Source organism: Ranitomeya imitator, chromosome 1 (genome assembly GCF_032444005.1).
Source record: "Ranitomeya imitator isolate aRanImi1 chromosome 1, aRanImi1.pri, whole genome shotgun sequence".
In the NCBI taxonomy this organism is placed as follows: Eukaryota; Metazoa; Chordata; class Amphibia; order Anura; family Dendrobatidae; genus Ranitomeya; species Ranitomeya imitator.
In genome coordinates, this window is record NC_091282.1 from 86735950 (window position 1) to 86751062 (window position 15113).

Below are 15113 nucleotides of genomic sequence, written 5' to 3' on the forward strand. Positions count from 1 at the left end.
TTGCAGAACAGCTATGTCCACCCCTGGCTCCCAGGTATTGCAGAACAGCTATGCCCACCCCTGGCTCCCAGGTATTGCAGAACAGCTATGTCCACCCCTTGCTCCCAGGTATTGCAGAACAGCTATGCCCACCCCTGGCTCCCAGTTATTGCAGAACAGCTATGCCCACCCCTGGCTCCCAGGTATTGCAGAACAGCTATGTCCACCCCTGGCTCCCAGTTATTGCAGAACAGCTATGCCCACCCCTGGCTCCCAGGTATTGCAGAACAGCTATGTCCACCCCTGGCTCCCAGGTATTGCAGAACAGCTATGTCCACCCCTGGCTCCCAGGTATTGCAGAACAGCTATGTCCACCCCTGGCTCCCAGGTATTGCAGAACAGCTATGCCCACCCCTGGCTCCCAGTTATTGCAGAACAGCTATGCCCACCCCTGGCTCCCAGGTATTGCAGAACAGCTATGTCCACCCCTGGCTCCCAGGTATTGCAGAACAGCTATGCCCACCCCTGGCTCCCAGGTATTGCAGAACAGCTATGTCCACCCCTGGCTCCCAGGTATTGCAGAACAGCTGTACTCAGAAGTTTTCATACCACGGCAGAATTTTTGCTTTCTTGGCCTTTTTTCAGAGGATATGAATGATAATACCAAAACTTTTTCTCCACTCATGGTTAGTAGTTGGGTGAAGCCATTTATTATCAAACTTTTGTGTTTTCTCTTTTCAAATCATAATGACAACCCAAGAAATCCAAACAACCCTGATCAAAAGTTCACATACCCTGTGTGTGCAAAAAAGCTGAGTGAGTTTCTGGGATCCAGACAGACTCTTGCATCCTTCATCCAGCCACTGACATTTCTAGATTGTGAGTCCTGGGGAAAGCAAAATAATTGTCCATGGATCTACAAGAAAAAGTAGTCGAACTGTATAAAACAGGAAAAGGATACAAAAAGATATACAAGGAATTGATAATGCCACTCAGCAACATTCAAATTGTGATTAACAAATGGAAAATCAGGGGCTCTGCAAAAACAAAACCACGGTCAGGTAGACAAACAAAAATGTTGTCCACAACTGCCAGGAAAATTGTTCAGGATGCAAAGAAAAACCCATAAATAACATCAGATGAAATACAGGAGTCTCTGAAAACTAGTGGTGTGACTGTTTCAAGATGCACAATAAGGAGGTACTTGAAGAAAAATGGGCTGCATGGTTGAGTCACCGGAAGAAAGACATTACTGCGCAAATGCCACAAAGTATCTCATCTACAATGCGCAAAACACCACAGAGACAAGCCTAAAAACCTCTGGAACAAGGTAATATGGAGTGATGAGACCAAATTTGAACTTTTTGGCCACAGCCATAAACCTTATATTTGGAGAGAGGTCAAAAAGGCATATGATGAAAGGAACACCATCCCTACTGTAAAGCACGGAGGTGGATCGCTGATGTTTTGGGGATGCTGGGGCTGCAAAGGCACAGGAAACTTGGTCAAAGTTGTTGTCATTATGATTTAAAAAGAGAAAACACAGTAGTTTGATAATAAATGGCTTCACCCAACCACTAACCGTGAGTGTAGAAAAACTTTTGGTGTTTCATTCATATTCTCTGAACAAAGGACAAGAAAGCAAAAATTCTGTAGTTATGTAAACTATTGAGCACAACTGTATGTCCATCGCTGGCTCCCAGGTATTGCAGAACATTTATGTCCCCCCCTGAGTAGCAACCTGTGAAGCTCTAGTGAACTCCACGACCAAGAGGGTTAAGGCAGTGCTTGAAAATAATGATGGCCATGCAAAATATTGGGCACAAGTTGCCCATTTTCACACCAAATTTACACTGTTATAAAACCTTTACACTGACTCCTTTACATTGTATCAAACCATCATATCTTCAGTGTTGTCCCATGATAAGATATAATAAAATATTTACAAAAATGTGAGGGGTGTACTCACTTTTGTAAGATACTGTGTGTACTTTCCTTATTCCCAGGTATTGTAGAACAGTTGTGTCCACCCCCGGCTCCCAGCTATTGCAGAATAGTTTCTACTTTGGTGAATAGCATCAGCTGTTCTGCAGTCCCCGGCAGCGGCTGCTACAAACAATAAGTGACACACCCTGGAAATCTGTGTTTCAGCTCTCTACATTATGCTTTCCTCAGATTACATAGCTAAAACCTGCTGACAAATTCCCTATCTCATGGGCATACTTACTTCCCAGAGAGCATGGGAATGGATGGATATAGAAGTGAAACTCCAAAAATTATTATTTTAAAGGGAACGTGTCACTAAATTCATGCTGCCTGAAATATGGGCAGCAGCAATCAGAGCTCGGCTGTGCGGTTACAGCAAGGTGTGTCTGCTGTACATAGGGAGAGACCTGTCAATCACCCGGGGACCACATCAGATCTCTCCCAATAGTCACCAGTTGTCTGTATAAGATCGCCAGGCTCTGATTCCTGCAGCATGGATCCCATGATGGTTCCCTCTTAGCAGACAGCGCCCTTATAGATCCTTATTACTGACTGCTCCATTTGGCAATGAACGATTATAGGTCTCTCCCTCAATGCAATGCTAATTATTATTTCTTTTTAGACGCGCTGCGGAATATGTTGGCGCTATATAAATAAAGATTATTATTATTATTTCTTCAGAATCAATGGAAAAAAAACCATGATAATCCACTACAATGTGCTAGAATTATATAACATGCGCTATTCTAATAGGAAATATTGGTGCTGGAGATATTCCAAAAAGTAGTAATAATAATCTATATATATAATTGTCTAAGGGTTTTTCCGTCTGTCTGTCTGTCTGTCCTGGAAATCCCGGCTCTCTGATTGGTCGAGGCCGCCAGGCCTCGACCAATCAGAGACCGGCACAGCATCGACGTAGAAATCCCGCGTCTGCGACCGGCACAGCGACGATGATGTCATAAAGGACGTAGAATTCCCGCGTCTGATTGGTCGAGGCCGCCAGGCCTCGACCAATCAGCAACGGGCACAGCGACGATGATGTCATAAAGGACGTAGAAATCCCACGTTTCTGATTCAGCGACTGGCACAGTATCGACGTAGATGTCATAATGGTTGCCATGGCGTCAATGATGTCATAAAGGTTGCCTCGACCAATCAGCGACGGGCACAGTCTGCCGCGAATTCTGGAATCATCATTGTCCATATATTACAGAGACATGCATATTCTAGAATACCTGATGCGTTAGAATCGGGCCACAATCTAGTAATAATAATAATAATAATAAATCACTTATAATGACGGCACTTTATGGCCCAGATTTCATACTGACCACCGTCTGACCATAGACGTCGATACAAATAATTTCAATTACAAGTGCTTGGGTCCATATGAAATTCTATATCGTGAGATCATCTAACGCACAAAATGAAAAATACAAATTTTCCATACCAAATGGCTATCTTTGATTTAACTATTAAAAATATCGATTTCTGAATGCGAATGCATCTGATATGAAGACATTTGGGGATCTCAGATCAGCCCCGAGCAGCTGCAGGTTTTCAAGGACTGATCTCAATGTCACCAGGTAGTCTGCCGTGCTGGGAGCACAGACTGCTAGGCGGCGCAGCTCCAGCAGGTGGCGCCGGAGAGAGGCCGGCTCGGAGGCTCGCACAGCAGCTGCAGAGGAGAGAGGCTGCGCTGGTGAAGGGCATCAGATGAGCGCAGGAGAGGTGCAGGCAGGAGCTCCCGGAGCCCGGTCCTCTTCTCTGCAGGCAGGAGCTCCCGGAGCCCGGTCCTCTTCTCTGCAGGCAGGAGCTCCCGGAGCCCGGTCCTCTTCTCTGCAGGCAGGAGCTCCCGGAGCCCGGTCCTCTTCTCTGCAGGCAGGAGCTCCCGGAGCCCGGTCCTCTTCTCTGCAGGCAGGAGCTCCCGGAGCCCGGTCCTCTTCTCTGCAGGCAGGAGCTCCCGGAGCCCGGTCCTCTTCTCTGCAGGCAGGAGCTCCCGGAGCCCGGTCCTCTTCTCTGCAGGCAGGAGCTCCCGGAGCCCGGTCCTCTTCTCTGCAGGCAGGAGCTCCCGGAGCCCGGTCCTCTTCTCTGCAGGCAGGAGCTCCCGGAGCCCGGTCCTCTTCTCTGCAGGCAGGAGCTCCCGGAGCCCGGTCCTCTTCTCTGCAGGCAGGAGCTCCCGGAGCCCGGTCCTCTTCTCTGCAGGCAGGAGCTCCCGGAGCCCGGTCCTCTTCTTCTCCGCAGCTTCTTCCCCCCACTCTGCGCTGCTGCTGAGCATGGAAAGCAAATTCAACTCGTCGTCCAACAGCAGAGATGAAGGCAATAACGTGTTCCAGGGGAAAGGAGAGAAAAGTCTGACGGCGAGCAGCTCCAGCGTGAAGGAGCATGGCAACTCCGTGTGCTTCAAAGCGGATGGCGAGGACCCCGTGGTGGGCTTTGAGGATGCGGAGGGGCCCAGCAGGCAGTATGGCTTCATGCAGAGACAGTTCAGCTCTCTGATGCAACCGGGAGTCAACAAATTCTCCCTCCGCATGTTTGGCAGCCAAAAGGCAGTGGAGAAGGAGCAAGAAAGGGTTAAAACTGCAGGCGTCTGGATCATACATCCATATAGTGATTTCAGGTAATCCCATGCAAAGCTACCTTGTGTGTAATCCCCGTGGGTGGCAGATGCCACAGGTAGTGACTGGGCATGTTACCTTGTGGGGGTGGGGGTGGGGGTGTGTGTGGGGGGCTCTCCGGGGGCAGGACTGCGGGTGTGTGTGGGGGGCTCTCCGGGGGCAGGACTGCAGCAACTTTATCTAACTTGTGGCCATGCAGCAGCTTCATGGCTCTTATGGAATGTCAGAAATCCCATCAGTAATGCCGCTACATGGCTGCTTTCTAGGCTTCGGGTATTATGTGGTGCTGTCTGCTCTGTAGAGTGCACAGAGGGAGCATTCTAATAGTTACACTCTACACTTACAGCATTCTGCTCTGTAGACATATATGACACATTGCCAACATTAGTATATACCATAAGAGCAGCACCAACATAAGTATGTAGTGTACATTGTCAACATTAGTGTATATTATATGAGCCATGTCAACGTATATACTATATGAAAAATGTCAACGTTAGTATATACTATCTAAACAATGCCAACAATAGTATATACTATAGGAGTAATGTCAACATTAGTATATACTATAAGAGCAACGTCAACATTAGTATATACTATCTAAACAATGCCAACAATAGTATATACTATAAGAGCAACACCAACATTCGATATATTATATGAGCCATGTCAATATTAGTATATACTATAGGAGTAATGTCAGCATTGGTATATATTATATGAGCGATGTCAACATTAGTATATATTATAAGAGCAACGACAACATTAGTATATACTATAAGAGCAACACCAACATAAGTATATAGTATACATTGTCAACATTAGTATATACTATAGGAGTAATGTCAACATTAGTATATAGTATATGAGCCATGTCAACGTATATACTATATGAAAAATGTCAACATTAGTATATACTATCTAAACAACGCCAACATTAGAATATACTATAAGAGCAACGCCAACATTAGTATATACTATAAGAGCAATGTCAACATTAGTATATAGTATCTAAACAATGCCAACATTGGTATATACTATAGGAGTAATGTCAGCATTAGTATATACTATAAGAGCAACGCCAACATTAGTATATACTATATGAGCAATGCCAACATAGGTATATAATACACATAGTCAACATTAGTATATACTATAGGAGCAATGTCAACATTAGTGTATACTATGAGAGCAATGCCAACATTAGTATATACTAGAAGAGCAACGCCAACGTATATACTATATAAAAAAATGCCAACATTAGTATATAGTATCTAAACAATGCCAACATTGGTATATACTATAGGAGTAATGTCAGCATTAGTATATACTATAAGAGCAACGCCAACATTAGTATATACTATATGAGCAATGCCAACATAGGTATATAATACACATAGTCAACATTAGTATATACTATAGGAGCAATGTCAACATTAGTGTATACTATGAGAGCAATGCCAACATTAGTATATACTAGAAGAGCAACGCCAACGTATATACTATATAAAAAAATGCCAACATTAGTATATAGTATCTAAACAATGCCAACATTGGTATATACTATAGGAGTAATGTCAACATTAGTATAAATTATATGAGCAATGACAACATTAGTATATACTGTAAGAGCAATGCCAACATAAGTATATACTATGCATTGTCAGAATTAGTATATACTATAAGAGCAACGCAAACATTAGTATATACTATATGAAAAATGTCAACATTAGTATATACTATCTAAACAATACCACCATTGGTATATACTATAGGAATAATGTCAACATTAGTATATACTATATGAGCAATGTCAACATTAGTATATACTATAAGAGCAATGTCAACATAAGTATATACTATATGAAAAATGTCAAAATTAGTATATACTATCTAAACAATGTCAACATTGGTATATACTACAGGAACAATGTCAACATTAGTATATACTATATGAGCAATGTCAGCATTAGTATATACTATAGGAGCAATGTCAACATTAGTGTATACTATATGATCATTGTAAACAGTATATACTATATGAGCAATTTCAGCATTAGTATATACTATATGAGCATTGTCAGTGTTAGTATATACTATAGGAGCAATGTCCCCATTAGTGTATACTATATGATCATTGTAAAGAGTATGTACTATATGGGCAATGTCAACATTAGTATATACTATAGGAGCAATGTCAACATTAGTGTATACTATATGATCATTGTAAACAGTGTATATTATATGAGCAATTACAGCATTAGTATATACTATACGAGCATTGTCAGCATTATTATATACTATAGGAGCAATGTCCCCATTAGTGTATACTATATGATCATTGTAAACAGTATATACTATATGAGCAATGTCAGCATTAGTATATACTATAGGAGCAATGTCAACATTAGTGTATACTATATGATCATTGTAAACAGTATATGTTATATGAGCAATTACAGCATTAATATATACTATACGAGCATTGTCAGCATTATTATATACTATAGGAGCAATGTCCCCATTAGTGTATACTATATGATCATTGTAAACAGTATATACTATATGAACAATGTCAGCATTTGTATATACTATAGGAGCAATGTCAACATTAGTGTATACTATAGGAGCAATGTCAACATTAGTATATACTATCTAAACAATGTCAGCACCAACATTGGTATATACTACAGGAGCAATGTCAACATTAGTGTATACTATATTACCATTGTCAACATTAGTACATACTATAAGAGCAATGGCAACATTAGTATATACTATATGAGCAATGTCAACATTAGTATATATTATATGACCATTGTAAACATTAGTACATACTATATGAGCAATGTCAACATTAGAATGCAGTGTAAGAGAGTTGTCAATATTAGAATGGCTGTATGAGCAATGTCAACATTAGAAGATACTGTATAATTATTGTTAGCATTATAATATTCTGCATTGTCAATATTTGAACATGCTTTATGAGCAATGTCAACAGTAGAATATACTGTATGCATGATGTCAGCATTAGAAGTTACTGTTTCAGTTTTCTCTTCCTTGAAATGTACAATATGAGCATTTGAATAATTGGAATGTAATATATGAGCAGTCTGGTCCATTCTATTCTATATGAATTCTATCAGAATGCTACAAAGAATGAACACTCATTCTATCCATTGGACTATGCAGTATGAGAATTGTGATCTGTAGTATAGTATGCTGTATGAGCATGCTGAACATTAGGATGAGCATTCTATACAGTAACATAATAATATATTAGCTTTTAACAAAGTCAGACATCAGTCTATTAAATATAAACAATTTGCATTGGTTTAAGTAAAATATACTGTATACCATTAGCATTCCATTATATCTGAGGTTTCTATTCTATGCTAGGTACAGAATGGGCATCTTCTTCATTACAATATTATGTTTGAGCAATCGATCCTGTATCAGCAGTGTATTCTATACTATGTACAGTATGAGCATCCTGTTCAGTCCAATATTACATATTAGCAGTGTATTCTATACCATGTACAGTATGAGCGTCCTGTTCAGTCCAATATTACATATCAGCAGTGTATTCTATACCATGTACAGTATGAGCATCCTGTTCAGTCCAATATTACATATTAGCAGTGTATTCTATACCATGTACAGTATGAGCGTCCTGTTCAGTCCAATATTACATATTAGCAGTGTATTCTATAGTATGTACAGTATGAGCTTCCTGTTCAGTCCAATATTACATATCAGCAGTGTATTCTATACCATGTACAGTATGAGCGTCCTGTTCAGTCCAATATTACATATTAGCAGTGTATTCTATATCATGTACAGTATGAGCGTCCTGTTCAGTCCAATATTACATATCAGCAGTGTATTCTATACTATGTACAGTATGAGCGTCCTGTTCAGTCCAATATTACATATCAGCAGTATGTACAGTATAGTTATTAAGGTTGAAGGAAGACTATAAGTCCATCTAGTTCAACCCATAGCCTAACCTAACTTGCCCTAACATGTTGATCCAGAGGAAGGCAAAAAAAACCCATGTGGCAAAGAGTATGCACCACATTGGGGAAAAAAATTCCTTCCCGACTCCACATACGGCAATCAGACTAGTTCCCTGGATCAACGCCCTATCAAGGAATCTAGTGTATATACCCTGTAACATTATACTTTTCCAGAAAGGTATCCAGTCCCCTCTTAAATTTAAGTAATGAATCACTCATTACAACATCATACGGCAGAGAGTATGAGCGTCCTGTTCAGCCCAATATTACATATCAGCAGTGTATTCTATACCATGTACAGTATGAGCGTCCTGTTCAGTCCAATATTACATATCAGCAGTGTATTCTATACTCTACACAGTATAAGCGTCCTGATCAGTCCAATATTACATATCAGCAGTGTATTCTATACTATGTACAGTATGAGCTTCCTGTTCAGTCCAATATTACATATCAGCAGTGTATTCTATAGTATGTAAAGTATGAGCATCCTGTTCAGTCCAATATTACATATCAGCAGTGTATTCTATACCATGTACAGTATGAGCGTCCTGTTCAGTCCAATATTACATATTCGCAGTGTATTCTATACCATGTACAGTATGAGCATCCTGTTCAGCCCAATATTACATATCAGCAGTGTATTCTATAGTATGTACAGTATGAGCATCCTGTTCAGCCCAATATTACATATCAGCAGTGTATTCTATACCATGTACAGTATGAGCATCCTGTTCAGCCCAATATTACATATCAGCAGTGTATTCTATACCATGTACAGTATGAGCATCCTGTTCAGTCCAATATTACATATCAACAGTGTATTCTAAACTATGTACAGTATGAGCGTCCTGTTCATTACAATACTACGTATCAGCAGTATATTCTTTACTGTGTACAATATAAGTACCCTGTTCAGTCCAATATTATATATCAGCAGTGTATTCTATACTATGTACAGTATGAGCATCCCATTCAGTCCAATATTACATTATCAGTAGTGTATTTTATACTATATACAGTATGAACATTCTGTTCAGTCCATTATTACATATCAGCAGTGTGTTCTACACTATGTACAGTATGAGCGTCCTGTTGATTACAATATTATGTATCACCAGTGTATTCTACACTATCTACATTATGAGCATCCCATTCAGTCCGATATTACATATCAGCAGTGTATTAATTCTATACTGTGTACAGTATGAGCATCCTGTTCAGTCGAATATTACATATCAGCAGTATATTCTATACTCTGCACAGTTTGAGAATTCTGTTCAGTCCAATATTACATATCAGCAGTGTATTCTATACTATGTACAGTATGAGCCTCCTGTTCAGTCCAATATTACATATCAGCAGTGAATTCTATACTGTGTACAGTATGAGCCTCCTGTTCAGTCCAATATTACATATCAGCAGTGAATTCTATGCTATGTACAGTATGAGCGTCCTGTTCAGTCCAATATTACATATCAGCAGTGTATTCTATACTATGTACAGTATGAGCATCCTGTTCAGTCCAATATTACATATCAGCAGTGTATTCTATACCATGTACAGTATGAGCGTCCTGTTCAGTCCAATATTACATATCAGCAGTGTATTCTATACTATGTACAGTATGAGCTTCCTGTTCAGTCCAATATTACATATCAGCAGTGTATTCTATACTATGTACAGTATGAGCATCCTGTTCAGTCCAATATTACATATTAGCAGTGTATTCTATACCATGTACAGTATGAGCGTCCTGTTCAGTCCAATATTACATATCAGCAGTGTATTCTATACTATGTACAGTATGAGCGTCCTGTTCAGTCCAATATTACATATCAGCAGTGTATTCTATACCATGTACAGTATGAGCATCCTCTTCAGTCCAATATTACATATCAGCAGTGTATTCTATACTATGTACAGTATGAGCGTCCTGTTCAGTCCAATATTACATATCAGCAGTGTATTCTATACTATGTACATTATGAGCCTCCTGTTCAGTCCAATATTGAGTTGCACATTCTATTCCTTACTATGTACAGTACGAACCTTCGTTATCATTAACCCTTTTCTGACATTGGACATAATAGTACACTGACTACGGACGCTCCCTGTTTGGTGCTGGCTCTGGCCCTGAGCTTGCACCTTTCCGGGCACATGACAACTTATCTATGCAGTTGACGTGCCTGCAACAGCCGCAGGTGGAATCTCGATCCACCCGCAGCTGTTAACTAGTTAAATGCCTTTGTCATTTTCTGACAGCAGCATTGAACTTGTGCTTCCTGGAAGCACGTTGCTAATCCCTCCCATCGGTGACCCGGCCACATGATCGCAGGTCACTGATTGGTCAGCATGACATCCAGAGGTCTGAAGCATCTGATTATTGTCTGTGTGTAGCAGAGATGATTGAGGTACTGCAGCTTCTAGTCCCCCATGGAGACTATTGAAGCATGCAAAAATTTAAAAAAATGTTGTTTTTTTTAAATCTAAAAGTTAAAATCTCCCCCTTTCATCCAATTCAAAATAAAAAAAAATCAAATATACATATTTTGTATCATCGCGTTCAGATTCACCCAATCTATCAATATAAAAAAAAAGAATTAACCCGAACTGCAGCACATTTAACCTAAAATGTCAGCACAGCGCGCAATAAATAAGCTCTCACTCAGCCCAAAATCATTAAAAATTAAGACGCTACAGGTCTCGGAAAATGGCAGCATTTTTGTTGTTGGTTTCGTTAACAAATTTTGGATTTTTTTCACTACTTATATAAAAATAAACCTAGACATGTTTGGTGTCTATGAACTTGGCATGACCTGGCAGGTCAGTTTTAGCATTTAGTGACATGATAAAAAAAACAAACACCTGTTGAATTGCGCTGTTTTTTGCAATTTCACCGCACTTGGAATTTTTTTCCCATTTTCCAGTACATGATATATTAAAACCAAGGGTGTCATTCAAAAATATAACTTGTCCCGCAAAAAAACAAGCTCTCACTCGGCCATATTGACGGAAAAATAAAAAAAAGTTATGGCTCTAGGAAAAAAGCGGAGCAAAAAATAAAAATGCCAAAACAGAAATAGCTCTGGTCATAAAGGCCTAAATGTAAACAATCTTACTATTGAACATACTGTACAGAATTATACTCATTACTATATGACATAGGGACATTGCGTTATAGAATGTTCAGACTCAGCGTTCTCATTACGATGGGCGGAGTGTTGTGCTCCAACAACCTACTCACATAATGTCTTCTCACTTTTATGAAGAGCCTGTATCTGCAGAGAGTGATTTATAACAGTGACCTTGAAACTAGTCCATGCTCGTTGTAACAAAGGATTGACATACTGTACATATGTATGACAATGGTAAGGGATGATAAGGCTGGGTTCACATTGCGTTGAAACCGTCTGTTAGACGGACTATATTACACCGCGGCATAACGCGGTGTAACGTAGTCCGTTACGCCGCCATTGAGTCCAATGTCGGACGCATCGCTAGCGCACACCCACAATGGGCGTCATGCGATGTGCCGTCATTGAGTGACGGACCCTGAGACGGGGGCTGCAGCGTTTCCAGGTCCGTCACCGCTAGCGCAGATAGAGCTAGCAAATGCTCTATCTGCGCTAGCGCGCTGCCATACCGGCACTTGCGTTAACAGCAGCCCCTTAACGTATGTGTTGAACGGGCTGCTGTTAACGCAATGTGAACCCAGCCTAAGAGGGCACCAGGAAAATAAAACACACACTGGCATAGCTGGGTTATTTGCTACCCTCCTCATCTGTTGTTGTCTAGGTTCACGATTACTGATGAGGACAGTCAGTGTTTTCAAAAGTAATTGAATGTATGTTGATATGCAGGCATTTTATTATAACGCTTGCAACCACAGTGCAAATTATAATAACTGGCATTCAATAATTGATATTACTTGTACCATATTTTGTTGAATGCATTTCCATATAGATTGATTAGATATGTGGAACACTTTGGACATTGAAGTTAGAGGAGTTTCTAAGTGTCTGCAGTCCTCCCATTGGAATCCAGGATCCCTGGCAGGGTGAGGATCACCACTGGCGCTGTCCATGGTGCTGGAGGCCGCACTGGTCTCTGCTCTACTGGCGCTGTCCATGGTGCTGGAAGCCGCACTGGTCTCTGCTCTACTGGCGCTGTCCATGGTGCTGGTGCCCGCACTGATGTCTGCTCTCAATATTACATCCGCTCTGTAGTTTAGTATCATAAACGAAATGAAATACTGACTAGGTATGATTGGATTATTCTATATATCAATCATTTTACTTACAGGAAAAATAGATCACACTATAAATAGGCGGCATTAGTCCTAGACCGGGCGAATAGTTTATAGTTATACTATTATATGCGTGTTTGTTTTTTTTCTTGTAGATTAATGTTGAAAACTCGGAAACTGTTGTCTTATGTGGATTATATGATGCGTTATAAGTTATGTAAGGTGACGGACTCCCGTCTGCTAAGTGTCTTAGTTGGGTTTAAGAGAAGCAGCAGATAGAAGTGTGACTTCATTAATGTTCTATCTGGTTTTACATCTGCTTAATCATAAAGCACAGATGATACAGAATGGAAATGATATGAAAAGATGTATTCCGCCATACTCCGTCAGTGGTGCCGTCTGAGTCATTTTCTGCCAATTACAAAAAATAAAAATAACTCTTTCAGTTTACTACTGACTACTGGTATATTATTATTAGTGATGAGCGAGTGTACTCGTTATTCGAGATTTCCCGAGCATGCTTGGGTGGTCTCTGAGTATTTCGGTGTGCTCGCAAATTTAGTTAATGTCGATGCAGCTACATGATTTTGCGGCTGCTAGACAGCTTGAATACATGTGTGGATTCCCTAACAAACAGGCATTCCTTATATGTACTCAGGCTGTCTAGCAGCCGCAAATCATGCAGCTGCGTCGACATAAACTAAATCTCCGAGAAAATAGGGTGACCCTATTAGAGGAGTATAAAAGTAAAAAATATGGTAGGGAATATCATGGTAAACCCAATTTTAAAAGGTCCAACTGCTGCTGACTTGTGGTAAAATTCTCCAGAATTCTGGTGAAGACTGCCCTTTTGGTTTGGAACATGTCGACTTGTATAATTGACGCTATATATAGAACTGTATACTCCTCTTTTATAAGTAGAGAGCGTCAAAGGCCGATGTATTAATAACATTGGGGCACGGTATGACTACTACATGCTTTTTTCTAAAAAGTCCTTTGTGTAAGGTACAATACTCTTCATTTATTGTGCAGATACTGTATGTATAACTGTATTCCCATACTTTCATTCATAAAGGAAACTAAATGTCTCCATTTGCTTTAACAATCAGCAATTATGTAAATATTTATGTCACTGTCTGCACTAAAAATACAATGTCTCATTTCTGCACAGAAACAGATTCCAGGATCACTTGCTTTGGTGTTTGTCGAAAACAATGAGGTCTCCAAACTAAGATACATAATTACAAGATACTAAACAAATAAGCCGTGCAAGAGGATTTATAGTGAAATTATTTTTGTTCCATCACGTGTACGTCAGATGACTCATTATCACAAATTCCATCATTTTCACTGGAGCATTAGAGCTACATACAGATCTCTTATTACCCACTAAAACTAGGAACGACATTCAGAGTCGGACTGGATTGGCATAGGCCCACCAGTAGTGTTGATTCACGAGGACCACTGTTCAGCTACATGCAAAAATAGCCTGACCCTAGTAAACAAATTTACTTTTGCTTCTATGTAATATTAACTTGGCTAGCTTGTTAAATGAATGATTACATTATACCTGTTTCTGCAAAGTCTTACTAATTCACAGGGGCGGCCTGCCAGAGGATTCTCCTGTTCTGCCATGGGCCAGTCCGAGTGTAACGACATTACAGAATGAAACAGAATTGTTTACATTTCACAGTAGAATTATTCAAGTCCCCGGGTGCCATTGGCGTCCATTGTGTCATGTTATCTGTTATAAACATGTGCTTCATCGTTCTTCAGATATAGTAGCGAGTAATACCATTATATCCCTCTATGGCACCTGTCCTCATATTTGCACTATCCCAGGCTTGTGCTGCTCCAAGTTTTAAAGGCAACCTCTGAGGATGGTAATGGGGCCCACAAACATACTATCAAATTTCATGTAAGTGCCTGAGCTTTTTATTACTAGTGGATTTTTTAAAGAGACATGAGATGGTGTCAGAAATTGGAGTGCGGGGGGATGAAATCCTGTCCCAGAACAGAGGCCCTCTACAGTCTGTGCCCACACCTGGGACTTCTGGTGGACATTTTAGTTAGTAATTGTACATACTATGGAGCTCAGTTCCTCTGCCTATCTGGTGGCATAATTGAAGGGCTGAGTTAATATGTGTCCAGTTTTTTAAATTTTTTCCTCGGAGGCAAGATCTGTTCTATGGATCGGGTATTTCTAAAATGTATAAAAATTGTGGCGAAATTCCATCAATATGGAGCTTATTTCTTCAC

At 40.2% G+C, this 15113-nt stretch overlaps 1 protein-coding gene across 1 annotated transcript in view; it reads left to right on the forward strand.

Moving 5' to 3' along the window:
* The first annotated feature begins 3688 nt into the window (after positions 1-3688).
* The window catches only part of HCN1 (hyperpolarization activated cyclic nucleotide gated potassium channel 1), a 539017-nt gene continuing 527592 nt past the window's right edge, over positions 3689-15113 (forward strand). The window contains exon 1 of the mRNA XM_069748639.1: positions 3689-4588. Within this exon, the coding sequence (XP_069604740.1) occupies positions 4245-4588 (344 nt within the window). The 5' untranslated portion in view covers positions 3689-4244. The remainder of the gene's footprint in view (positions 4589-15113) is intronic.